This window comes from Cuculus canorus, chromosome 2 (genome assembly GCF_017976375.1).
Source record: "Cuculus canorus isolate bCucCan1 chromosome 2, bCucCan1.pri, whole genome shotgun sequence".
In the NCBI taxonomy this organism is placed as follows: Eukaryota; Metazoa; Chordata; class Aves; order Cuculiformes; family Cuculidae; genus Cuculus; species Cuculus canorus.
This window is the reverse complement of record NC_071402.1, coordinates 113,989,763-114,017,749: the sequence shown is the minus strand read 5'-3', so window position 1 is coordinate 114,017,749 and position 27,987 is coordinate 113,989,763. Positions and strand designations below refer to the sequence as shown.

Sequence of the window (27,987 nt, the reverse complement as noted above, 5' to 3'; positions counted from 1 at the left end):
GAAAGTTTAGATTGGACATTAGGAAAAACTTCTTCACCTAAAGGGTTATCAGGCACTGGCAGAGGCTGCCCAGGGAGGTGTCTGAGTTACCATCCTTGGAGGTGTTTAAAAGGCGGGCAGATGAGGTCCTTGGGGACATAATTTAGCAGTGGACAGGCATGGCTGGAGTTGATGCTCTCAAAGGTCTTTTCCAACCCAGTGCTTCTATGCTTCTATTTATCTGCACTTTCGCTATGAAAGCCGCCTCCGCCCCCCGTTACGTGACTGGCAAGCGTCGCGGACGGGCGGCGCCGCGTTATTTCTGTCCCAGCCGAGCCGCCGTCCCCTCGGCCCCGCTCGGCCCGGAAGCGCGCGGGGGAGGTCGGTGCTCGCAGGCGGCCGCCATGAGCAAAAGGAACCAGGTGTCCTACGTGCGGCCGGCCGAGCCCGCCTTCCTGAGCCGCTTTAAGCGGCAGGTCGGGTATCGGGAGGGGCCCACGGTGGAAACCAAGGTAAAGGCCCGGCCCCGCGCGGGCGGCGCGGCGCTCTCTTCCTTCCCGTGGGCCTGGGCCACGGACCGGCTCCCGTTCCCGGCCTCGCGCCGGGTCGGCGGCAGAAGGAGGAGTTACTGTTACAAAAAGTGGAATATTTTTGATTTAAGCTAAAGCAGAGTTAAATTTCATCTAAGTAATTGTATTTTTTGAAAGACAGAATGTCCCTCTGACAGCCTGTTTTCTTTCAAGCAGCGTCTTTCTAGATACTGTTTATCCTTCGAAGATGGCAACGCGTTGTGTGCAGTGGGATCTGTGCTGAACAGATGTGTCTTCTGCCGTAACCACCTATGTTTGCAGCCTTTCCCTATCTCAGATGCGAGGTCACGCAGAGCTGGCTCAAAGCTCCAACCTAGCAAGAGATTTGGCTGTTGTGATAGCATTAAAATCAGTCCTTGGAAAGTAACAGAATATGCATAAGATTCTATGACAATCTATACACATGTGACCGGGAAATGCATTCTGTCTCAGCTCTTGTCTCGCTGCACACGATGGATAGAGATCACTGCCTCGTGCTGCCCAGGCCAGATTAAGGCTGCTGGGTTTGTAAAACTCCAAAACAAGTTGGTATTTTAGGTATCATTGGGAAGAGGCAGCGTGTTCTCCATGAAGCCTCTCCTGCCACAGTGCCGCCACATCCGGCCCAAAGTGAAAGCAGGGGAGAGTCCCCATGGCAGGTGGTGTGGAAGCAGCTATTTCATTGGCCCTGTGAGGCAAGGGCAGCCGCAGTTTCACGCTTAAAGTGAACTGGCACTGTCTTGGTAGCCTGATTTTTGCCTGTGTTGGAGATTAAAAACAATGACAAAATCCAGTGGCCCTCCCCGATGCTGTTTTTAATAATTGCTGCCGTGGTGCCCTTTGCAGAGCAGCCAGTTCTGACTTTTCGGGGCCCAAGCTTTCTATGAGGGCAGCAGTAGGGAGGCCCCAGGTTTAAGTGGCCTTGCAAAGCCCTGGTATGGATTTAAAAAAAAAAAAAGTGTTTTAAGAGTATCGTAAAAAAAAATTGGAAAGAGATTAACATCATCTTCACATCAGGTCACCAGACACAAACTCCCAGCAGGAAGGAAGGGCAGGGCAGTAGGGTTTAGGCCAGCTTGTTAAAAGGCAGCCTTTTCTGAGGTTCCCCCTCAGCTCTCCTCCCTCGCCTCTGTTTGCGGTGTGTTTTTGCGTGTGTTTCCTGCTAACTGTAGGGGTTTTCAGGATGCCTTAAGAAAGTGGCCCATCATTACTTGTGATGAGATGGAATTTGACAGAAAATTATGCTTTCAGTAAATTTAGTATGAACTGTTGCACTTCCTGAGGAAGACTGCATTTTGTCTGTCACTTGGGTAACTTCAGTAGATGATGGTAATACTATTTATACATTTCTTTATAAGATTAAATTCTCAGTTCCTATAATATTGCCAAACGTAATGTTGTTGAACTGAAGTTTCCACAACCACAAGTTTATTTATATAGGATTTGATTCCAAATGATTCTTTTGTCTCAGAGCACAAATTTGAGAGACTGGAAACAGGAACATAGTTTTCCTTGTGTCAGTAATACTTAACAATGATTTGGCCTGTCATCTTTATAACAAAGCCATAAGGGATTCCATTTCCCTTTGCACTCTTTTGAGTACAATGTAGAAAATCCAAATCTGGATCCATCCTTTCTTTAGATTATTGTAGTGTTGTGTGTCAGGCAGTGTTTGTACAGTGAAGAGAACAAACAAAAAGAATAATTTGCCTTCTAAATTCCTGCTGTTTTGGTCTTTAATTGAAAGAGCCTATGCTCATTTTTTTCCACGGGACACTGTCTCAAGGATAGAATTAGAGTGTCATTTGGACGAAGTGTGTTGGGAAGGCCTGGCACTGACAGCTGTGCCAGGTCTCACTAACCTAACTGCAGAAATAAAGAGTACCAGCCCACCCTTGCCTGTTTTGATTTAATGTGATGATCAGAATTGCTTTTATTTCTCTCCTGTCTAGAGAGAGCAGCTTCCACTGGCAGATGATGATGATGATAGTGACAATGAAGATGAGCAGCCTCAAGTGGTAACACTGAAAAAAGGGGACTTGACTGCTGAAGAAGCAATGAAAATTAAACAACAAATCAAAGAGGCCTTAAAATCAAATGAATCAGGCGAGTTTCAAACTACTAATTTCTTGCTTTGTACAGCTAAATAAAGATAACCCATAAAAGGGAGCTAGGTATTTGCTCCCTTTTCTACCATTTAATACTACCTTTGATTAGTTGTTTTGAATTTTTCAGCTATATTATTTGGATTTGTGGTTCCTAATCTGAAGTCGCTGAGTACATAACCAAGCTGTCTGACTTTTTGTAGTGTTGCAGTTCTGTGCTTCTTGATTGTGCTTTATCCTACCTCAAAATACCACCTTAAATCTTTTTTTCTTTTGACTTCACATGTGATAATATTGTAATCATTAATTAGTTCAGCCGAATTTGATGGTGGCATGGCTGTCTTAAAGGTGATTGTATGAGTTCATGACAGAGAGTGGGCGGAAGGAGGAAACCCGGATTACTGCTTCAGTAGAAAGAATGGCAGGTGCGTAAGCTCAGTAACATGTTCACTGAACTGACTGGTCCATGTTATTACTTGCTTAAAATCATCCCCAGTATGTATGGTGACTTACAGATATATTCAGCAAAGCTAAATGGATTAGTTGAAAATAACAGATGATACAATAGCGCCAACAAACAGCAAGGTATAGAAAAAAATATTTCCTTGCTGTGAAGAATTAGAAAGCTTTATCTGCGTTATTTAATAGACTTTTCAGGAATGGAAAGGTGGAAGTGGTGGGGGAGGGCTGCTGCAGTCAAACAATAAAGATATGAAACTATAGTTGATGAATAGTTGGGTGGAGTACTGTGTTCAGTTCTGGGCCCCTCACCACAAGAAGGATGTTGAGGCTCGAGCATGTCCATAGAAGAGCAACGAAGCTGGTGAGGGGGCTGGAGAACAAGTCTTACGAGGAGCGGCTGAAAGAGCTGGGGTGGTTTAGTCTGGAGAAGAGGAGGCTGAAAGGAGACCTTATTACTCTCTACAACTACCTGAAAGGAGGTTGTGGAGAGGTGGGAGCTGGCCTCTTCTCCCAAGTGACAGGGGACAGGACAAGGGGGAATGGCCTCAAGCTCTGCCAGGGGAGGTTCAGGCTGGATATCAGAAAAAAATTCTTCACAGAAGGAGTCGTTGGGCACTGGAACAGGCTGCCCAGGGAGGTGGTGGAGTCACCTTCTCTGGAGGTGTTTAAGGAACGGGTTCATGAAGTGCTTAGGGATATGGTTTAAGGGAGTGTTAGGAATGGCTGGACTCGATGATCCAGTGGGTCCTTTCCAACCTGGTGATTCTATGATTCTATGAATACAGTTATGTTAAGAATTTCTGTCAGCGTTCATCATTCAGATATGGTTGACACAAATGCTTTGACAGTCCAAAACCTTCCATCATCACACAAGACAAAATGTAGCTTTATTTTTATTTTTTCCTGACAGAAGACTTGGTAGATTAAAGGTAGATATTACTGTCTCTAGTGGAAATGTCTTGATAATGAAGAATATAGAACTGGAAATTTGCAGTTGTAAAACAGAAAGGCAATTCATAGAAGCTGTCAAACTTTTCCTCGGTGTGCCATTTTGGTTGTTTACAAAGGCTGTAAATTGAGTTTAGAGCAGATTAAGAGGCTAGCACATAACTAACAATATGACATCCTTAGTTTCTGTCTTTTTCTGCTGTTTGGATTGGAAAATTGAGGTTTGAGCTGTCCTTACGTAGAAGTATGTGTTAAAATTTAAATAGTGAAGATTGTATAAAGGTAGAAGTTGAATAACAGTAGTGGGAGAAAATACATTGAGAATCTTACATTTTTGAATAGCAGATTGATGAAAAATCTTTTATCTTTATAATGTAGTTTAGCTTGAAACTAAGTAAAAAACTGCATCTGATTTGTTTCTGCAGGTAGATAGAGGTGTGTTAGGTGTAACCAGATGGTGGACTGAGAGCTGTTTTTACATAATTTGAACTCTGCTGAGAAATTGTTCTGCTTCCTACTTGGTTCCTGGTGTCCTGTTATTGAAGTGTAAGCACACACTTGGTGTTGGAGTTTGTAAAGCTGTCACGTGATTTCTTTTAAAAAATGGGATCACCGTCCTGGTATTGGGAGAAGTTTTGACCTATTGGAAAGAAATGGCATGATTCTTTCTGAGCACTGGTTTTCTTTTCATATAAGCGACTTGAATTTTGAATGATCACAGTAGGAGGGAAAATGATTTTGTAAGGCTGGGCAAAAAGAAGTAGTTGTCCACAAGAATCTATTGAGGTGGAGTCCATGCTGTGAAAAAAGTCCAAAACAGCTACCAGGCTGAATACACAGTATGAAATGGAAGTGTATTTGAAGAGAGTAACTGAACTTCTTTCGTGGAAAAGGACATTCTGAAGACATGATTGTGTGTAGTGAGGATAGTAGTATTGAGTCCCTGTAGGACTTTGGCACCTCTGCTTGTTACCCCTTCAGCCCTTGAGTAGTAACTTGTATTTATATCAAGAAAAAAAAAACATAGAAAGCAGTGGAGTGTTGAATTGCTGTGCTCTGGGGACTGCTGCCCTGTCTTCTGGTATTGTGTTACTATTCATTCATCTGCCTTTGTTGTTAATATGAGGTCTTGGCCGCCTTTTAATTTGCTGGCTTATGGGAATAAGCAGGGTAAGTGCTACAGTGTTCCTCTGCTATAGAGAGGACCCTGTGAAATTTTCAGTGAAGGTGGGTGAGTGTGCTACAGTTGCTGAAGACTGCTTTGAGTCTTTGTACATCTCTGCACTGTCAGTCTGACCTTGGGATTTGAATTCTGATTTCTACTCAGGTGCAGGTATTTTTGAGAGAGAATTTTTGAATAATGTGTGTGTTCCTTTTTTGGTGTGCATTCCTTTTTTTTTTTTTTTTTTTTTTGATAACTATCAGTTCTGAAAGTGGGGAGTATAAAGGAACTTTAATGCTGCATGATTTTGATTACATTTCTTGTTGCTTTGATTTTTATCCCAGAATTGAATTAATTTAACAGGTACTAGACCATAGTATATATCCTCAAATCAGATCATTAGTTGAAATTATGTGAAGCTGAAAAGGCAGCTGGGAAGTAAATTTCCAGGTAATCGTCCTTTTCACCACATTGATGCCAATGCTGAGGCACTTTGGTAGATCATAAGTAGTATGTTGGTAACTCTCTGTTGTGAGTAGAAACTTTAAGTTTTTGAAAACATGGAAGCTACTCAGTTTTGAGGTTGTGCCCTCTCCTCTTTCATATCTGTAGTGATCATCTTCATATGAAGGTCCTTGTCTTCAGGCTTTGGTTGGGGATATTATTCTAGGATTTTCTATAGCTCATTTACATACTTTCTCCTTCATTTTCTTCTATAACCAGTTTGACACAACTATGCTTTTTTTAGTTCAGGAACCAGCAGTTCCTGTGACTTGCATTTTCTATTACAGATTAATAACTCTTTTGTATTAATTTGGCAAAACCAGCTGATCAGCATCCTAGATGCACTTAGTTGCCTCTTAAGGCAGAACAAAATGTAGTGACTCTTGTACACTGGCTTTTGCAAGTGTTGTCACAGAAAACTTTTTTATTTAGGATCAAACCTTTCCTATATGACTAAACACCCTTCTATACTGAAATATTTTTAGCCGTGGCGGATTGACTTAGGGGCTTTTTAAAAAGAAGTCATTCGTTTATCAACAGGATCATTTTGCTTAATATAGTTATGCAGCATGTTATAAACTGTTACTGCTGGTTCAGAGACAAGGAAAAATGATCTTATCAGAAATTAAATTTGCACAAAAGAAAAGATGGCAATTACTGCAAGATACTTAATCTCAGCATTCATTATAGTCTATGGAATTAGTTTTTCTATGGCTTTTCTAGTTCATCTGAACTAGATGAGGCACTGATACATGCAGATGACTGAATTTGGCAGAAGGTGTCCTTACTCATTCGAAGTTTTTTAATACTATTCTTGTCTCATTCTTTATGCTGGGGCTGGGGAGGATGGAAGAGGGGCAAGGAGAATACCCATGCTGTCTTGGGTATTGGAGCTCTTCCCTTAGCTTAAACAGCTGATATATCAGATACGTATCACAGAGTTCTTGCTGTTCTTCATCATGTGAACAGCAAGAATCTAAATCAAAGTTAATTTTACAATATTTAGGCAACAAAATCTCTCCCAAGTGTCCTCATAAACAAATGGGACTGAATATTTGAAGAAGACTGGCATTTTTATCTTCGTGATAGCAGTGTGCCTAATTCCTGTAGTAAATGCTTCCAAAGGTGTGCATAGAGATTGGTGGCCAGAAAGCACCTGAAGGAGGATCTGAAACAGCTGATCTGAACTTTTAACTTTAGAAACCATGAAGGAATTCACCAAGTTATATTTTTTTTCAGCCTTTGTCATTGAATAGATATCTATTTTGAAATATTGTTTACTCAGCTTCTCCTGTTGTTCCTGCCAGCTCAGTGGCATATGTGTTTCCTTTTGTTGCCTCATTGACCCATGCAGACAGAAACTGCTGAAAAATGTTGCTGCTAACTACACAAATGACTACTACATAAAAATACAGTAAACAGAAGGGCAGTGTTTCTTTTTTCAGACATTTTTTCTTAAGTTGATGTCACTTGCAAAGTGAGTTTTCAGCTCAATGTCTGATCATGCCCCTCTTAGTTGAGCAGTGTAAAAGTTTGTGATCAAGGTAAAAGCAGCAGTGACTTAAGAACAGTCAGAATTTGAACTGCTAGTGTATGTTTTTGACTCTTTATCAGAAGTGGATATTATTATTTCTCCTGGAATGCTTTAATGGTGATTGTATTTTACTTTGTGTGTTTCGGTGTGTTTATCAGAAATCCTGCTTTCCATCGTTTGTAATACTGATACAGTCTTTTATTTGGGCTTCTTTTTTAAAAATACTACCAACACTAAGATTGTTTCTTCCATCTCTTCTTTGTGTTGCATAATACAAGTCAGGTTTTGGAAGTCATCGATAGAACAAAAAAAGACAGCTGACATGTAAGCATCTGGTAAAATCAAAAAGGACGAGGGGAAGCTTTTACTAGCTGGAAAAGACAGCCTGAACAAATCAACACAAATTTCTTTAGCTGCTACATCAGTTTCTTTCAAAAAGCATAGTCTGTCCTCCCTTTTCCCACAAGTTGCTTAAGGAAGGCTAAGCCTGCTGTGTTGCTTCATCTGCCTCATTCTTGGCCAAGCACTGGCAACAGGTCGTATCTCTCTGAAGCTGTCCTGGGCTTCCTGCTGAAAGAAATGTCCTTGAGCATATAATGAAATTGTGACAGTGTTTAACCAGGCCAAGAGCTAAAATATTTTCCTTTGATGCAAAATGATCCACAAATAGTATTGAGGCCCTGGAGGTCAGAGCTGAGCTAGTTGCCATTTGGTGGAGTTTTTGGGCTTTGCTCTGTTTATACACTTTGCTTATTAAGAGTTTAAACTCATATTGCATTACATACTTATCAGTTTCTCCATCTGGTAGACAAGATAAAATGATTTTGTGCAGTTCACAACATGGGAAGCAGGAGACTTGGGTGTAAAATTGAAATTATTTACTTCCCTTTTTACATGAGTACATAGGTATTTATCTGGTTTATTTTATGCATATGCTTTTGTTAAGTTTGTAGGGGTTTGGTTTTTCAATTTACTACTCTAGAAAAATGTAATTGCTCCTTCAAAGAGTTTCCAAGAGGTTTTTTTATGCTTCTCATGATTATGCAGTAGCTGGTTGCTTTGAAATCCTATTTCCACAGCTGTACTGGTACTGTATGCAGTCTGCATGCTGACTGGCTTGAGTATATCAACAGCTGCACCTGCTTATAAGTGAAGTTTTTCTGACAGATGCAGAAAAATGGTAGCTAACCAGCAGTATGGGGATTAGCTTTATATTTAATTTCAGAGCCCCAAAGTAGAGACAGTTATGTGGAAAAATATTTTGAATTTTTAATCCAGCTTCTGAGAAGAATGGTACATAGTGCATTTCGGTTGATTGAGTTTGATATGCTTTCAGAAATAGTTATTTTTCTATGCCAGAATTTACCATGGGTACTTCCTGAACTTCTCTATCCCATGTACAGCATTTAAACACCTAAACTTTCCATGCAGAATTCACAAAAGATCTGTTGACAGGTATGCTTATCATATCAATAGTTTATTATTGCTACATATTCCTTGTAACTGTAATGCTTTTCTAATGCACCAGTAATGAAATATTTTCCCTAAATGTGGTTATTTTTTGCCTAGTAGTGTTCTCTCATAAACTACTGCAGAAATGTGCGTTCTGTAGAAGTCACTGACAGAAGTAGCACTTTTTTTTCTTTATGCTAGATTTCTTCTTAAAAAGAATCTTTGAAACTTAAGAACTATGAGTGAGCTTTCCTAATGAGGTTGATGGTCTTAATTTGTACACACAACCCTTAAGACACCAGATTTAATAGTTTTATTGTTTGAAGTATGCACTGAAGTGTGTTTGAGCCAGTGATGTGTGTGATAACACTGAAATGTTAGGCTTCTAAGATAATGCTTATGAATTGAGGAAAGAATTCGTGCTAAAGGCAAAAGATATTTATTGGTTATAATTAAATAGCACATAATCTTGTCAACCATATCCATATTGTTAGGAAATTTCTGCTGAATGGTGAATTTCACAAAAGTACTCCAGGAAGAATGTCCTGCACAGAACTTGGGGTTCTTTAATTTCCTGTCACATACACATTATAAAAATCGCAAACTGCTGCAGCATGAGCCTTTGTGTCTGATTCATTCCTTTACAATTACACTTGTTTTTTTCCAGAAATAATGCCTTGATGCTGTTACTTGTGCAGTAGCTTTCCTTCTCTGCCTCATAATCCTGTTTTTTTAAATTGTTTTAAAATTTGTCTTGTTTTTCAAATTGCTATTTGTTCCAGTACAGACAGGGGAGCAGAATCGGTAATTTTGCAGCTATGAAGAAACCCTAAAACTTTCATCTTATATGATAATAGAAGGCAGGTTTATGACCATGTGATCTGTTTCACTGTCTCAGTAGTACAGAGTGTATTAGAAGAAAAAGAAAAGCTTTATCTGGTATATGTGTCATTTTGTTCTTTACAGATATACCATAATTCTGAAATAAGTACATTTGTTGTCATGGATTTTACGAATAGTGAAGTGGAATTAGAGGATCCTATAAAGTGTTCCTTTCCATTTTGATAAGTGGATGTGGCTGGATTGTGTGGGGAAAGCTCTACTGCTCACAGTATGTACTGAGTTAAAGCTCTGGTTAGTGAAAACCCATTTCTAAGAGGAGCTGCAGGAGAACTGTCTTCAAAGACTGGTTGCCATGGAGCAGATGTGTGTGCAGGAAGGACATTGATCGACACAGACTTTGTGGCCAAAAAGTACATTTTCATGATTGTTGTATCCTATCAAAGGTCTCGCTGATCTTGGTTCTGGAGAAAAAGAAAAGATAATAGTGAACATCTGTATGCTTGTGTGAACATGTGCAGATGAGTTCTGATTTTACTGTCTTTGTTATAGATGGTGAACCAGAACCTGCTGATGGAAAAATTATGTTCAGGAAACCAGCCAAACGTTCTTCAGAGAAGTTTTTGGACTTCAATGTAAGTTCAAGTAAGAAGATGAAAGAGGCAAAGAAAAATAAGAGAGAAGCAACTACTCCTCAGAGTACAGCTAAGCAAATAAAAAATAGCAGTCTTCTCTCATTTGATGATGAGGAAAATGATGATTAGAAATTGTACTCTTGTATGTTTTACTTACCCATTTAGGGATCCGATTAAGACTGAGTGCTTTCCTAGAAACTGAAGCATGGTATCCAAGTCTTCCCTTACTCTGTATGGTCCAACTAGAGAAACAGTATAAAACTAGCAAGAGTCTCTGCAGTTCAGGTGGAACTGTATGAACAGCGTATGGTCTTTATTTTAAAAGAGTTTAACCATCCATGTAAAAGCTATTTGGGGTCACAAATGAGTAGCAAAATATATGTGTACATATCCAACTTATATAAATTTGCAATCGATAAATTTTAAAATTTCCTCCATTACTAAAATGTGTTTCCTCTCTGTTTACTGGCCCTAGTTGATGTTTGTGTGGTTTTTACCTGTTATTGTTGACTTGCCATTCAAAAGAGAGAGCCTTCATTGCTGTGGAACAGCGACTGAAGTTTTCTGTCTTATAGTTTAACAAAAGTTTGCACTACCTTTTGCATGTGTAGTTTGGCAGACTAGCTCTTTGCAGAGCCCTAGCAGTAAGTAAGCCTGCAGTTGCTAAAGTGATCTGGTCTTAATCCTGTCTTTGGTGAATGCTAAGAATCATCAAATTCATTTGACTTGTTTGTGTTAGCAAGATACAAAAATTTTGATTGTAGTTGAGGTATCAACTAATGCAAAAGAAATGCCTAAACCCTTGGAGATTGTGCACGCTGGGCTCTGTGGTGGGATTTTTTTTGAAGTGTATTTGTTCCAGTTGGCTACATATGTGTTCATAATTATTTGGGATCTCAAAGAGCTTATTTAAAAAAAATGTATTTAATCTTTAAGCTGTGGAAAAACATTATTAAGTAGGAAATTGTAAACAGGAAATTTAAGTCAAGAAATGTAGCTGTGATAAAAAGCTCTAAAATTTTTTAGTTGCCCTTGTACAGTACACTGAAAGGGTCCATTTCTGTACCTTTTATGTAATAGGATGTGCTGAAATTCGAAATAACACTGAGAACTGATGGAGTTGGGGAGAACAAGGTGGTGGAAATGGGACTAGTGACTTTGAAATTAGTTGGAAGTATGGTGTATTCTGTAACCATATTTTAGCAAGACCTGAGATTGCTGCAGAATTACAGTGCACAAAGCAGTGAAGCCAGTTCTGCTGCGTGACAGGACATTCACAGTTATTTGGGCTGTAAAGCTTCATTGAGGAGCAAATTTGAAGTTTCTGTGTGAAACAGCTGGTTTTAGTTTGTTCATCTGATATTAAACAATAAATTTTGTTTTCTAAAAATGGTACAAAGATATTTTAATGAAAGTTTCACTGCATAAAATGTTTTTTTTGTGTCACCTGATAATGAAGCCTCCTACGACTGCTGCCTGTCTCTGACTGCCACCTGTCTCCGTTCATATCAGCTTCCTGCAGCATCGGACCAGATGCAAATCTGCATACTATTTCACACTAATTGTGTGAGTGCAGGTAACCCTGATTTTGAAAATTAATAGATCTGTTGTCTTTTCAGAAAATTAAAGCCAGACCTATTAAGTGCTTGTTTTAGCACTGGTCTGATATTAGAACTGCCAGCGAGGTGCAGTGTGACAACCTGATTATTTCCATGAGGACATGTTACATTTGGAAATACATTTGTCTGCATTCTGCACGTATAAAAAAGAAAGTAAAGCATGGGAAGAAGAAATACAGAATCAAAGACTCCCAGGGATTAATCCTTCAATTTAGTTTGTATACTTAAGTCTTTGTTTGAATCTATTAAAAATATATATATGAACTCAGGAGAAATCTTGTAGCATTACAGTATACTGAAGGAATATTTAAGTATTTTTCAACAACTGAGTAAATACTCTGACTTGCTGAGGCTCATCTGAAAGAATGAATTAACCATTGACTGCTTACTTAAACTTTTCTGGTTCTGTTCATCAGCACAAAAATATACTTGCTTACATTTTTCTTGCACCTAGAGGCTCTTCACTTTAGCTGTGAGGCAGTTTAGGAGACATGGCTATCAAGAGATAAACACTTGCCAAGGATCAGAGGGAATTTGGATTTACCTTAAAATTAGAGAGGGCTTCCCAAACATGCAGCTGATTTGGCATGTTCAAAATAAGATTGAGGTCTTGTTTGAATCTGGTTAGTAATTGCATTTAAACAAAAATTGCTATTTCTAGTGAAAAACCTTGTGAGACACAAGTCCATTAAAAAGAGGGTTACCTCAAAGTACTGGGTGCAGTACTTCTTCTTAATCATGCTCCTTGCCCTACAGCTTCGTGACCGATGTCTGGAATGCAAATAAATTAATTGGGTTTACTTGGAAATAATATAATGAAAAGCATGTTGTTCTTCAAGCAACGCAGCAGGGGAAAGAAAGGTAGATACGGAAAGCCAGCTTCTTTCCCTTATTCTGACTGTCATTTGTAGTGCTGTGATCAGGAGGACACCTTTGTATGAATACATTGTATTTCGCTCCTACTTCACCTAACAATAACTAATTGGATATATTTATTAAGAGGTGTGAGTGATGCACAAAAGCATTTTAGTCAAGTAGACATGTGAAAACTTAGTGTTCTTAATGTGACACACCAGGAAAATTACACACGCCATCAACTCCTCATGAAACCTGTGACTAAAGAGAACAATTACTTGTTCATTTAGGAAAGAAATGTGAAACTGTCTTAAGCAATCACCTGCCTTAAGCAGTGGGTCATGGAAAAATAATAACTGCAAGAACTTTCTAATAAAGGAGAAGCCAAAGAGCACATAGAACATGGGGGTGTAGGACCAGAATGGACAATTATCCTGGCTTTTTCTTCCTCTCTTCCCTGCCCTCATCCTCAGTCCTTTTCCCCTCCTGTGAAGGGGAATGTATATGTATTCTTTTCCTTGTGGAGCTTGCTGAGTTAAGTGTGAGAGAAGTGCTGTGGAGGAGCAAGGTGAAAGTAGCTGTGGCCTATTACCTAATATGGGAGTCTTGTACAGTTTTTATTAATAAAATCTTAAAAATTTCCCAGTTCATGAAGACTCCGAAACATTTATTGATGGTGGTGTTAATTCTCATTCTTCTCAGCTGAGCAGTAAGCCAGAACAAAACGGGTGAACTGTAGTAGCATTGCAGCAATGGATGCTTTTTATGTTGCAAAGGTGCTTGCATATTATCAGGAAAGGTGAGATGCTTTGTGACCTTTATTTTTCCTTTTGAAGAAAGAGGATCTTTCTCTAATGATAGGAATCAAGATGAAGCATCAAGAATGCTGCATTATTGAGGCAGCAAGTGCAAAGACATGGGACAAAATGAGCAAGAAAATGTTTGTGTGGGCGGGTGGTCCAGGAGTTCCTGCCCTTGGTTTTATTTCTAGCCTGTCTGGTAAGGTTAATTTTTCTCAAGTGAAAGGAAATTTGTTAGACTGCAAATGTTCATCTCATTAGCCTAAACAGGAAGGAATGAGTCAGAATTCTATTCTGATAGGTTTTGTGTCCCGCACTCTTCCTGGAAATATAATTTGGAGGATCAAAGGCTGTATTTTGCAGACACTGAACACAAGAAGCCTGTATTTAGCTATTTTAATTACACATTTTTTAAAGTTTCATCACAGGACTTAATGTCTTTTTTTACAGTGCTTCAGTATATAATCCTGTTAGAAAGCTGCAGATTTATAATGATTCAGGAAGTAGCAATGTCATCATTTTAGCTGATTGTTTCCCTTGTGCTGTGGTGTGTTAACTAAATAATGCTTCGCTTGGCTGTGTAGAGCCAATTGCATTCTCAAGGACGTTGGGCATGCCTGAAGATGAGTCATTACTTTTAGTATGGCACAAGAGGTATGATATGCAGTCTCAGCAAGTGTTTGTCCATTGAAGTTGGTTAATAACCTATAGCCTTGTCCTGTGGCAAGATGCCATAAATCAATCCTTTGTGCATTCAGCAAACGGAAGGGTTGGTGTATCAACTGCCTCTTCAATATCATCCCTTTATTCCCATTCATAGAGCGAGGTGTTAATCTGTAAAGAGGTTTTTCATGTCATAGCCCTCCCATTGCACTCCACTTCCTTGAGAGCATTCCAGAGGCAGAAGTCACAAGAATAGCAATTAAAACCAGAGGAGACACCACAGAGTTTTACATGAATGACTGCAACCTCCTGTAGACTTCTTCAAGATTTTGAGAACCTACAAAATCTCCGAGCCAGCCTCTGGGAAGTAAATTCCTCCTGGGGAAAATGGATGGGACCAGTCAGGAAAACTACAAAAGATTGAATTCTACAGTGTTCACCGCATTATTGCTTTTCATTTTTTGTTGCAGGTGAAGCAACAGATGGTAAAAGCAGTTTTTCCTCTGTCAGGAGTTGGAATGTGGCTTTGGTGCCATTCCAATCCATATGGCAAAGGGTTCCTTTTCCTTGACTCCCATGGCACTCCTCAGTGCAATGCCTGATTAGTCAAGGCCATGGGCGAGAGGGAGCTACCTTGTACTAGGCACAAGTTATTAGAGGAAGGTGTTGTCAAGCCTCCGTGGGGTAACAGTGATCACTGCACACTTTTAGTTTTGATGTCATGAAAGAGTTGTTCCCTTAGGGACAACACAGTAACGACGAACTTTAAAAGGGCAGATTATAAAACTATGAGGAAAATGGTTAACAGCAGGCTGAAGGGCAAAGAGAGATACTTAAAAACCATAGAGATCTGCCTGGAGGCTATTTAAGAACATTGTATTAGAGGCACAGATGGTTTGTATACCTCTGAGCAAAAACACAGCATATGAGGAAGAATGAAGCTCACAGGGTTACGCAGGAGAAAAACGTGAGTATAGAAAGGTTGAAAACTCATGCCTTACAAATGATGATTGTCTGAATGACAGACTAGGAAGTGTTCTTGGGAGCATGGCGAGAGCTGGAGAAGTGTCAGTGCTAAGAAAAAGACTATAGTAGCTGTTGACTTTGGATTCCCAGAATGAAACAGCGCAAAGAGTGATTCTGATAATGTCCTGAGCACTTTGCCTTTGAAAACTGGTGCTACTTCAGGTGCAACGTCACCAGAAAAAACGAGGGGGCTCTTAGTCTGAGTTAGCTAGTACAACCCAAAATCTCAATAAAGCTAAAGCAGTCTGCAGTTTTAGTGTGGGACTAGGGCAGATTTAAGAGTCAAGGAGCCCATTCAAACATAGTTTCTCTGTACTAGGACTTTAGTTTCATCTTGTGTTAGATTCAGTGCAAAAAATTATGTTTTTAATCTTCGCCAAAGAAGGTAGAGATAAAAAATAACCCAACAAACCCAAACACTCCCAACAACCTCTAATTTTAGTAAAAGCACAAAGCCTACATTTGTTCTGGTACAGTGTTGGGCTGAGAGAGACATTGATAAGGATGGAGTGAGGTTTGCAGAGCTTTTTCTGCACCAATGTGTAATTGGGCAGATGCAGCATTTAGTTGTCATGCATCTGAGAACAGGGACGCACTGATTATAAGTTAGAAGGGGAACATTTCAAGTATTACAAATCTGATGACGCGTGCAAAAAAACACCAGTGTCCTTGTGAAATCTATTAAAGTTATTTTCTGGTTTTAAACCAAGGAACAGCAGGGGAAGGTTAGAACAACTACTTTGGCAATAAAAACTTGACGTGCACAGTCTCAGGGGGATTAGAGCCCTGGCATCTAGGCTGTTTTATTCCGCCCTGTTAAATTGAAACAAACAATTCAACTGCCTGAGTCTCTTCTTTTCTCCTTTAGCATGCCAACGATCTCGAGAGAAGAGATTAAGCATTGTTCTGATCAGTGCCACAGCAGCAGCAGCAGTTTTATAATTTAAGGGCTGCATAAAATTTATGGAGCACTGAGAAGAGCTTAAATCAATTTTACGATTTTCATAAGTTATTTCAGGCAGACCGTGTTTGTGTAGAGAGCTGGTGATGTTTGAGCTTTTTATCGAATGGACAACAACATTCAAAACAGGGATTTTGAAAGGCACCTGTGGGAATTATGCATTTGACTTTGATGGGAGTTGGAAGACTTGTTCCTTTGAGCTACTTCATATTCCACTATTAATTTTTAATCATGCCAAATTGTTTCAGAAACTGAATAAAAATAAACATTCTAGGAAAGTCAAATTCAGAGCAGTTTTTAAAATTTCATTTAAATGCTTGATGTGCTTATAAACAGTAACTCGTAATTCTGTTTTGGGTGAAAACCCACTTTGGTACTTGAAGAGTTAACCGTTTTCTTACCACAGTGTCCTTTGGAGTTATTGTTTAGGCCCCATTACTGAGAGGAAGCATGTTCTCTCTCTGCTTGAGGCTGTACCTGCAAATTACTCCAGCTGCTACAGAGAAGGATCTGCTGGTAGTGCAAAAAGCAAAACAATATCTGGTTACTCATAGCACATTTCAAGATAATATAATAGGACAAATATAATTCCATACATTATAGATATGAATAGGGCTTGACCTTCCCTTCTGGACAACTGACCAATGTTGAGCTGATAAGATACTGTTGCCATTACATCCCAGTTTGAGTATTATTGGTGATTGAAAGAGCCCTCCACTCACTGCACATTATGCCCGTCAAGATACAGATATGTTGAAGACCTTTCATCATATCAGAATACCTCTGAGCTATAATATTCGGTGCTTAATTTTCTGTATTTTAAACTTCACCACCTCCTCTAAAATGAAAGAAATCATTGTGTTTCAGATTATGGCAGACTGAAAATTCTAAATATGGGATTAATGGGAAGAATTGTTGCTGAATTCCTCTATGGTGGATGGGCAGTTTGGGCTAAATTATTTTCTGATATTACTCTTACCAATTCTCCCTAAAATGATACTGATACATATGAACTCCTTACTAAACCTGAACAAGGTAGTCTGAGGTAAATAGGTTTAAATTCAAGGAAGTGAAGCGTTGAACATTCCAGGATCTTGCCACTAAATTCCTATAGCCAGCAACATACATAATTGATGAGAGTGACTGACTCAGTGGTCATTCTCCAGGAAGGCATCTGTGACTGCTGTGAATTAAAAGCTGAAGACAGGCCACAGTGTGAGGAAAGCTAATGTGATTTCAGCTCCATAAATAATGTGTCATGAAAAAGAAATGTGAAGTAATCCTACCATCTGTATTCTCTGCTTCAGACCTCAGCCAGAGTAACGCGTGTCCTTCTGTGCACTATACTTCAAAAAAGACAAATGTAGATCAATTGGAAAGTCCAGCAGAAAGTAGTACTATTGATCAGAAGTCTAGAAAATGTGACCTGTGAGGACAGACTGTGAAAGAAGTGGGTTTATACATCTAGAAAAAGGAGATGCAGGAGAGGGAATAAGGATATGATTCCAGTCTTTAGATATGTAAAACTTGCTGCGAAGAGGAAAGTAATAATTTGTTCTCTGTGTCCACTGGGAATACAAAAAGAACTAATGGATTTAAATTGCAGCAAAGGAGATTTAAGGAAGACATTAGGACAGGCTTTCTAGCTGTTAACAGTAGTGAAGTACTGAAACAGATTGCCCGGGGAGGTTATGGGATCTTCATTGCCAGACATTTTTCAGAACAAGTTAGACAAACATCTGTCAGGAATGATTTGGGTATAATTGATCCTGCCTTAGGGCAGAGGGCTGGACTAGTTGACCTCACAAGGTCCCTTCCAGGCCTATTTTATATGGTTCTTTCATTAGGAAGGCTGATGTGGCATTCCTAGGACCTCATCATTCCTCTTAAAAGCAAAACCATGCTACATCAATGCCAAGAGTCAGATTTAAAGTGGCAATACCCGGGAAAATTCAAAGCTTAAGGTTGATAGCCCACCCTTAATTATTAACACTTGAATGCATGTAACACTTGTTCAAAGGCTGAATACTTGGAAGCTACACAACTGAGTCTTTTATGACCAGACTGTGATCTTTCTAATAGCATAAGAATCCGTTTCTTCTAATGTTTATTTGTCTTAAATATTGCAACTTCCATTTCATCATTTGAGTAAATTGCAGGCATTGGTCTTTAGTAGCATTCCAGGTGGGGTCACTCTCATTTCACATGCTGTCACACATCTGGCCACATGCTATACTTTCACTCACTCACTCACTCACTCACTCCAAAGCTCATTCTTCCACTCCAATTTATCATGACGCTTGTGCTCAGCTTCGTTACGTGGCTGTGTTAAAATCACTCACGATGATGTTAATGTGCTGGGTACATTTCCTTCCATACTCAGACACTGCATACTCCTCCTGCTGCTTTCTACTCGCATGTTCTTCTATTCCTGTTGATAAATTTCATTTTCATCTCTCTTTTGCTGCTTTCCCTTCAAGCTGTGCTTGCATTACAAACTGCGGTTCAGCAGTTTAGCAATTGGATTGCATCCAAATATTACAAAATGCCACGTCTTTTAATATCAGGCAGAGCAGCTTGAATTTTCTTCCTTGGAGTGCTGTAAAAGACACACTGGTGTGTTTTCTGTGCAAATGCCAAAAAAAAAGAAAAAGTTTAACAAAAGATGGAGGTGTGTGAATCAAGCTGAGATGTCTGTATTGCCAGAATTTTGTATTTTCCCTGATTTCAGGTTTTAGTTCATGACCCAGCTGCTGATTTATGTAACTCAGTGGAACTATGCCAGTTTTGAGCAGCCAAGAATTTGGCACTGTCAGTTTGGTGACTGATGGTACCTTGGTATTCAGTAATGTGACCCTGTATGTTTTTCTCCTCAAAGGCCATGCCTGGCCATTGATGATCACAGTACTGCCAAGTTGTCAGGTTCTAAAAAATCATATGTCAATCATGAAGTGGACTTATAATACACACACACGCTCACACATATGTATGTATATATGTATGTATATATGTATGTATATATGTATTATGTACTTGATTTGAGTTTGGCCCTTCAGCGTTCATGGCTTTCAAGCTTTTTTCTACAGCTACATGGAGAATAGAAAATAAAGTAAAAATAAAAGCAAAAGCAGAATAAAACTGGGCTTTTCACATAATCACAGAATACTTCCAGAAGCTGAGACTTGAAAAAATTCAACATATATCATAAAAGCTGGTAACATTATGACTGGATGTTTGGCTATTACATTGTTTTACTGAATCCAGCAGAGCACAGGATGCTATCATTTGGTTGGGTTTTTTTCATACTGATGACATGCTCATCAGAGTGCTGTGAGACACACTTTGCTCTATGTATCTCTGGTATTCCCTTGTTACAGACTAACTGTATTCACTGAAGCTGCGGGTACTGCATGAGGTTTGCCATAGAGGAAGACTTCTCTTGATTGCTGTGGGCTTTGGATCAGTCAAGAGTACCTTTTGCCATCATTTCCCACCTGTTTCACTTGAGACTTGCCCTTCATGTGTTTCGGAGATAGATGGACAAACAATGCAAGATCACAGCTACCTTCCCTGTCTTTGTTGTGCAAGACATTCTTAGTGCATATTCCTCAGCTTTTGCCATAGTTTTGTATGTGGGGGATAAAGCCCACCTCCAGGACAGTGTTCCAGAACCCATGCACCCCCTAAGTTTCAACGTAAGATGTGTTGGCACAGCACAGATCTTTGCCTGAGGACAAATTTTCCTCATGTCATTCGTTTGTACTTTGTGTTTTGCATTGCTCAAAACATTCATTTTCTCTCCCCTGTGGGTACAGTTTATGGCAAGGGATGATTTGACCTTGAAATGCAGTTTCATTCATTTTGCCCACTGGTTAATGATGAGATTAAGAGGAAGGTAAACCTTGTCACATGTTTCCTGGGTAATACTGGTTCTTACTCTCCTATTTTCCCATCTTGGCAGTTCACCATATACCATAACATGAGGAGAATATTACTTTTTTTCCTACCACTTTTGCTGCCATTTGCATACGGTGGAAATGTTTTGGGGTTTTTTTTATTGCAAGTTCCCCAATGCATTTCTCCTTGTACCTCTGGGATCATTTGCTCTATAGTTTCTCTTCTCTACAGCCCCAGGACTGAGGCTAACCCACCACCAAGCAAATCTTCCCCACTTGGAAGGGGCCTGATCAACATACCTCCTGAGCAAAACTGGAGCAAACATTTGCCACAAAAGCCTCCTTCTCAAATTTAGTGAGGTAAGGTGTTTGCATCCTATTCCACCTCTGCAAACCTCCCATGTTGTCCTCTTTGCCCTCAGCTTTGGGCTGGCACAGGCAGAGGCTGAAGGTGCCTGTGGATGGTGCTCCACTCTTCCCCCAGTGTCTCTGCACCTCTGAGGAGTTCAGGGGGTCCACAGTGGTTGCAATACCAGCTGTTCAAGGGTTGCTTTTGAGTGAAATAGAAACTTTTATGTGTGAATGCTAGCTTTTTTTAAGGCACCTTTTGGTGCTTGAGAGCCTATGTAGGCTCAAATAAATACCTTTGTCTCAGATGTCGGCTTTAGTGCAGCCATTCTGCACTGCATGCACAAATACATACCCATGGACCTCTGGGCTGTGCGGTTTAGAAAGCCAGTTCCTGAGTGATGGTTTGAGGGCACAACACTCCTTTATTATGAGTTTACACACACCTACCCCAGAGGAGCCCTAATCTGCTCTGCAGACTCCAGGGTGCTACTTTAGTACAAAAAATAGTAGTAATTTGTAAATGAATCAGGGAGATTTTAAAATCAATTTTCTTCAGCAAACAGCACTTATTGAAATGGCTGCAGTTATCACTGAGGACTGAGCATATAAAATGCTTCAAGACACAGAACTGGATTATATAAACATATAATTCTTTTATCAATAATTCTTATAAGCAGTCTCCTTTCTACACTCTTCGTTTTGCCAAAACTCTCCCCTCTATTACTGAGCTCATTTCCCTCCTGGGTAGTTGTGCATTTGTTGGTATACAAATTAATTTTCTTATTGACTAGAATGAACATTTGGAGGATAAGAATGCCATTGCTATTCATACCTAAAGGTAATCAATACAGGTACAGAGGAATAAATATTTCCTAACTGAGTAAGCATCTTCTCTAGCCTTCTTTCCTTTTTCTAAAACACACAGGACTGTATCCCAACTGCTGAACATGTGAACAAAGCAGCGAGAGGCAATAGCATTTAAATCTTGTTGCCAAAAAAGGACCACAAGAGAGAGAAACTTCTCATCTTGGCTCTTCCCGTACTCCAGCTCAGCAGTCACTCAGTCATAACTACCTATGCCTACTCTTTGACTGCGGTGGCGATAATTATTAATCAATGAATATTAATCATGAATTTGTTACCCCCAAAACAGTAGAGAAGGAGTAAATCCCTACTTGAAGTGGCTTGACATGCTTGGGCGTAGCACACAGCAGTAGCCTCTAGCTACAGCGTTTAGGAGAGAGGATGTGAGGGGACATTACAATGATGTGGTTTGGTTTCCATCAGTCTGTGATCTGTCTGCAAAATAAGTATTATTAGCACATAAAAAGCAAAGGAAAGGGGAAAGAATAGCAAAAAGTGGTGGGGTTAGCCCTTATCCTGGTCTGCTCCACTGGCTAGTTCCAGCTATTCCCAACTGATCCTTGGTGCAATTTGTGGTGTTTGAGGACTTTCTTGCTCAGACACCCAGGACATTTGCACTCACATAGCCCGATTCAGCCTAAATTTACGCCTGAAATCATCTGGGGGCTGACAGAACATCAGAGCTAGATTTTGCTCTGCTTCCACTGGCTGCTCCTTTCACAGGATTTGCTAAGGAAAAGCTGGAGTAAGAGAGAGGGTGTGTCTGGTGCCTGGCCAGCCTCAGGCAGGACCCTGCGTGTGAGCCATGGTGCTCCCCAAACCCCAGTGGCACCTCGCAAAGTGCTGAAGTGATTTTGGGGGACCTGTGTGGGCCTTGTCCCTTCACTTCTCACACAATTGGGCCCCACACTAAGTGAGGGCTAGGGGGCAGGAAGGCTCTGTGGAGGGACCTGGACAGGCTGGATCAATGGGCTGAGGACAATTGTGTGAGATTCAACAAGGCCAAGTGCTGGGTTTTGCGCTTTGGTCACAACAACCTCATGCAATACTACAGGCTTGGGGAAGAGTGGCTGGAAAGCTGCCTGGGGGAGAAGGACCTGGGGGTGTTGATTGACAGCTGACTGAACATGACCTAGTGGTGTGTCCAGGTGGCCCAGAAAGCCAATGGTATCTTGTCTTGTATCAGAAACGGTATGGCCAGCAGGGCCAGGGAGGTGATTCTGCCCCGTACTCGGCAGTGGTGAGGCTGCATCTTGAATAATGTGTTCGGTTTTGGGCCTCTCTCTACAAGAAAGTCGTGGAGCTGCTGGAGCACATCCAGATTGGGGCTGGAGAACAAGACTTACGAGGAGCAGCTCAAGGAACTGGGGTTGTTTAGTCTGGAGCAGAGGAAGCTGAGGGGAGACCTCTGCTCCTCTGTAGGCTCTCTATATCTGCCTGAAAGGAAGTTGTACTGAGGTTGGGTGTTGGTCTCTTCTCTGAATTAACAAGTGATAAGGAAAATGCAGCAAGAGGAAATGCCCTCAAGTTGCTCTGTGGAAAGTTTAGCTTGGATATTAGGAAAAATTTCCCTACTGAAAGAGTGGTGAAGCATTGGAACAGGCTGATCAGGGAAGAGGTGGAGTCTCCTTCCCTGGAGGTGTTAAAACCCCATGCAGACGTGCAGCATCAGGGTATGTTTTAGTAGGTATGGTGGTGGTGTGTTCATGATTGGATTTGAGGATCTAGAGGTCTTTTCCAACCTTAATGATTCTGTGATCTACGATATTTAATTTGGGATTATCAAGGAACAAAGTACTGTGAAGGGTATGATACAGCACTGCTGGCCTCCAGCAAAAGCTGCATTTCTTGGCTGCCAACTGGGGGATTTAAAAAAAAAACCTGAGGTGTTTAAAAAAACGCGTAGATGTGATGCTCAAGGACTTGGTTTAGTGGGCATGGTGGTGTTGTGCTGATGGTTGTACTTGATGATCATAGATGTGTTTTCCAACCTCTATGATTCTATTATTCTATGATTCCATGATGTAGTGGGCACAGTAGTGTTGGGCTGATGGTTGTACTGGATGATCTTAGAGATCTTTTACAACCTTAATGAGCATATAATTGTATGATTGTACGATTCTATGAGGAGCCACGGCCGTCCGGCTGCTCCAGCAAATTGTCTTCCCTTCACTGAAAGGCTTCCTCCAACACATTCCCTTCAGCTGCAGTGTGGAGGTTGCAGCACAGGGGCTGCATGCGAGGGTTGCAGTGCAAGGGATGCAGCACGGGGGTTGCAGAAGGGAGGTTGCAGAGTGGAGTCTGTAGCACAGGGGCTGCAGCACGGGGGTTGCAGCACAGGGGATGCAGCGTGGGGGTTGCAACAGGGACATTGCAGCACGGGGGTTGCAGTGTGGGAGCTGCAGCAGGGAGGCTGCAGCATGGGGGCTGTTGTGTGGGGACTGCAGCATGGGGGTTGCAGCACAGGGGCTGCAGCACGGGAGTTTTGCAGCTCAGGGGTTGCAGCGTGGGGGATGCATTGCAGGGGTTGCAGCTTGGGGGTTGCAGCTTGGAGGATGCATTGCAGGGGTTGCAGCTTGGGGGATGCAGTGTGAGGGTTGCAGCAGGGACGTTGCAGCACAGGGGTTGCAGTGCAGGGGTTGCAGCGTGGGGGCTGCAGCAGGGGGACTGCAGCATGGGGGTTGCAGCACAGGGCTGCAGCATGGGAGTTTTGCAGCTTGGGGGTTGCAGTGTGGGGGATGCATTGCGGGGGTTGCATCGGGGGGTTGCAGCAGGGACGTTGCAGCATGGGGGTTGCAGCACAGGGGTTGCAGCGTGGGGGCTGCAGCAGGGAGGCTGCAGCGTGGGGACTGCAGCATGGGGGTTGCAGCACAGGGCTGCAGCATGGGAGTTTTGCAGCTTGGGGGTTGCAGCGTGGGGGATGCATTGCGGGGGTTGCATCGGGGGGGTTGCAGCAGGGACGTTGCAGCATGGGGGTTGCAGCGCAGGGGTTGCAGCGTGGAGGCTGCAGCGTGGGGGCTGCAGTGCAGAGGTCGCAGTGCAGGGGATGCAGCGCAGGGGTTGCAGTGCAGGGGCTGCATCGTGGGGGTTGCAGAGCGGGGACTGCATAGTGGGGATTGCAGCGCAGGGGCTGCAGCACGGGGGGGTTGCAGCTCGGGGGTTGCAGCGTGGAGGCTGCAGCGCGGGGGCTGCAGCAAGGAGGTTGCAGCGCGGGGGATGTAGCACAGGGGCTGCAGCAGCGCAGGAGCTGCATGGCGGCGATGTTCCGGCAGGTGGCGGCCGTGCCGCAGGCAGCGGGGCGGCGGGGCTGTGCCGGGGCCGGAGCTGCCGCCGTTGGGTTCAGCTCCGCCGTTCCGCGCAGCCCCCGGCGCTGCAGCCCCAGAGCAGCCGCGCTTCCCTTAAGGCTGGAGGGTTGCCTGGCGCTGGGCTGCGGGGTTGGGGTGTTTTTTTGGTTTATTTCTTCCTTATACCGCCCTCATCTCCCCTTTTTTTCTCTTTCCCTCCTCCCTCTCCTCCCTATCCAGGGTAACACCTGCTGCTCCCGTTTGCTTCTCCCAAGTAAGAAGAGATGGGACGAGAGGAAACAGCGTCAAGTTGCTCCAGGAGAGGTTTAGATCGGATAATAGTGAAAATTTCTTTACTGAAAGAGCGGTGAAGCATCAGAAGAGGCTGTCCAGGGAAGTGGTGGAGTCTCCACCCCTGGAAATGTTAAAAAAACCACGTAGACGTGGCACTTCGGAACGTAGTTTAGCAGGCACTAACCCTGGTGGTGTTGGGATGACGGTTGGACCTGATGATCTTAGAGGTCTTTTCCAACCTTCATGATTCTATGACTCTATGAAAGGGTCACGGGGCACTGGCAGAGGCTGCCCAGGGAGGGCGTTGAGTCACCATTTCTGGAGGTATTTAAAAGATGGGTAGAGGAGGTGCTCAGGGACATGTTGTAGTGGCGGATAGAAATGGTTGAACTCAATGATCTAAGAATTCTTTTCCAACCTAGTGACACTTTCTATGATTCTATGAATCCACGTTATTTAATTTGGGATGAGCGAGGAACAAAGTGCCGTGAGGGGCGAGATACAGCACTGCTGGCCTCCAGCAAAAGCTGCATTTCTGGTGTTGCTGGTATTGGGTACCCACTGAGGGCCATGCTGTGAGCCTCCGTGGGGCACCTGCTGCACCCCCAGTGCCTGCTGATGCCCCATTGGTGCTTGTGCTGCCACATTGTCTTCCCGCCATGCACTGTTCCATTGTGGGCGAGCAGTAGCTGAGGCCTCAAGGCTGGCTGGCCTCAGGGTGAGGATGGGGTTGGAGAAAAGGACGAGGCACACCACGGCTGGTGTGCTACTCTGGCCATTGACCGACACAGTTCAGGATTAGGTTCTGATTGATGGACCCCTGAATCAGGCCCCTGGCATTGGTTGGGGACGGGTGGGAGATCAACTGCCTGTGGAGCACCCAAAAAGAGACAAAAAAATAGGGCTTTAGCAAGACAGACTTAAAATATAGTGAAAAAAAAAAAGTAGATTAAAAGATTGGGCTTTCTAAAATAGGGTACTGGTTACAAGCTTATAGTGCAATAAGCATACACAGAAGTGGAAGCTTAGTCAAGTGAAATGTCTCCACTGGCTTCATGAGCAACCTCCCTAAGCAGCCCTGAAAGGTGTGAGGGAGGCATAGCCCAATTCTATGTGCTGCCTTCAAAACTTTAGTGACATCAATGTCTACGTCTTTCCAGTTCTCTTTGATTTGGCTGGCTCTGTTTGCAGAGCCTGACATGCCATCTATTCATATTATTTATCACATCTCTCCCAGCACAGATGCTCCCAGAACTTTATTAAGAAAAACAAACTGGCGTTGAATATTTGAGCTGAAGTGCAATCTATAATGCAAAAGGAGAGGCCGTAGTAAGGTGCGATTTCTAATATGTCATAAAGTGCAGAAAAGATCAGGTCAATTAATTGATATTTATGGAATTGCAGAGTAAAATTTCCAACTACTGGATGTTTGATACAGGGATATTTAATCATTAGACCTAGTATACTTACACAGAGCCTGTATGTGTAGGCGATGTCTTAGAAAGGCACTATGTGCTGGAGACATAAAAGTCACTGTGGAGGTGTTAGGTTTGATGTTATCTCTGAATCTGACCTGTTATGGGAATATGATCCATGCACACATCAGGTGATGAAACTTGCACAACGTGATATGGAACAGGGGCTCATTTAAATGGATCTGCCATTTGGTAGCTAGCTGACTACTCGCAGCTTCTCCTGAGTACCAGTCCCCTCCTTTCTGAAATGATGACAGTAGGATAGCCATCCTTTTAAAAACATTATGAAATGTGCTGGTGCATTTTCACATGCTGTTTTCTCTTTCTTTTGTAATTGTATTTTAATATAGAAGCAGGGTGAAACTGAGATATTGAATTGAGCACTTAGGAATGTAGACATAGGTGGAAAGCCAGTCCTGTATCCACAAGGTCTATCTTGCCTTCTTAAAACACTAATTCCATAACCTTGAATGCTTTTTGGAGACCTCTGTAGACTTAACCGAATAAAACCAAGGAATGAACAAGCTGTTTTCTTTCTCAAGCAAATACATATGTCTATATTATTAAACATGAACATCTGAAGTTAAGCATAAAAATTCTTATTTGGCAGCTGAATATCTATTCTTCGTGCTCTCATCTCTTTTCAGGTGATAGCGTTTTAGCTTTCTGAGGCAGAGGCCAGTCCATTCACCATGACGACTTCCAATTCTCAGCCGTGTGTGCAGTGTAGCATGCCAGGAAGGTAAAGGAGATCATCTCAGCTGCACTGGGGTTTCTTTGCGGCAGCAGGGCAATTTCTTTAAGCACCATCTCTCTTGAGGATTTTGAGGCATCGGACGAAGGTTCCCCAGCTCCATGGTTGGCTGCTGTGGACCTGCTGCTGTGGTTCCACGAAGACAACATTGAGGCACATGACAGAGAGCAGGGAGAGGGGAGGAAGGAATAAGATGTGTCTCTAGACACCTTTATTCTGCCCCGCCTTCATTTCCCTGCCACTGGGAAGTATAATTTCTATGTAGGCTGTCCATCTGCATCATGAGGGAGGATGACAGTGGTAAGCCAGACACCAGGGCAGCAGAGCTATCACTGTTCATTATTCCTCAAGAAGAAAAGGACGTGTGGGGATAGCTGTGCCATTGCCACTGAACTGGTGCCGGTCAGGGATGAAGCTATGGCCACTGTGATGTTACTTAAAGCTGCTATTTTACCTCTTTCCTTTATCTGCCAGCCCAGGCAACTGCTCACCTTGCTTATGCCTCCAGCTGGGCCTGTTTATACCCCCAGTCATGACAAGAGACTCCTAAGTGCAAATCATTACAAATAAATGTGTACAAAGAAATATGTATTAAGAATTACAGAAAGTAATGCTGCTGATAATTAAATTGGCAACCCCATCTGCAGAGCAGCTGACCAGGGTTAGCTTCGTTTTACTTCGGCAGCTGTGTCCACGTTGTCTTGAGGTGAAACTTAAGTTCCCCTTTGCCTGTCAGGCTGGCAGTGGGACTGCAAGCGTAACTCTTTGAAGCCAGGGCTCTTTACATGGCGAAGCACGTCCAGCATGCTCCAGTGCCACCAGTCACACAGCGGGAGCGGGGCCACAAACTATCTGTGGGGGCAGTGGAGCTCGCCGTAACTGAAGCCACTCCAGACATTGCTCTTTCAGAGCTCCAGATGAAACCAGAGAGGCTATTTACTCCATGCAAAATAAA

At 42.2% G+C, this 27,987-nt stretch overlaps 1 protein-coding gene across 6 annotated transcripts; it reads left to right on the top strand.

Annotated features, from left to right (window-relative positions):
- Window positions 1–295: 295 nt before the first annotated feature.
- KIAA1143 (KIAA1143 ortholog) lies at window positions 296–27,987 on the top strand. Of its 6 annotated transcripts, XR_008448510.1 has the most exons (6): window positions 298–491; window positions 2,501–2,654; window positions 10,108–10,190; window positions 11,650–11,766; window positions 20,243–20,370; window positions 24,750–26,916. XR_008448510.1 is itself a non-coding variant. In XM_054058676.1 (5 exons), exons 1-5 carry the CDS (start codon window positions 384–386, stop codon window positions 26,938–26,940), a joined length of 444 nt encoding a protein of 147 aa, XP_053914651.1. In that variant the 5' UTR covers window positions 296–383; the 3' UTR covers window positions 26,941–27,987. The 6 variants fall into 6 exon arrangements, 4 of the variants coding, with proteins under 4 accessions (XP_053914651.1, XP_053914653.1, XP_053914652.1 ...); XM_054058676.1 differs by lacking the exons at window positions 11,650–11,766; window positions 20,243–20,370 and adding an exon at window positions 26,926–27,987 and having other exon boundaries at window positions 296–491; window positions 24,750–24,833; XR_008448511.1 differs by lacking the exon at window positions 11,650–11,766.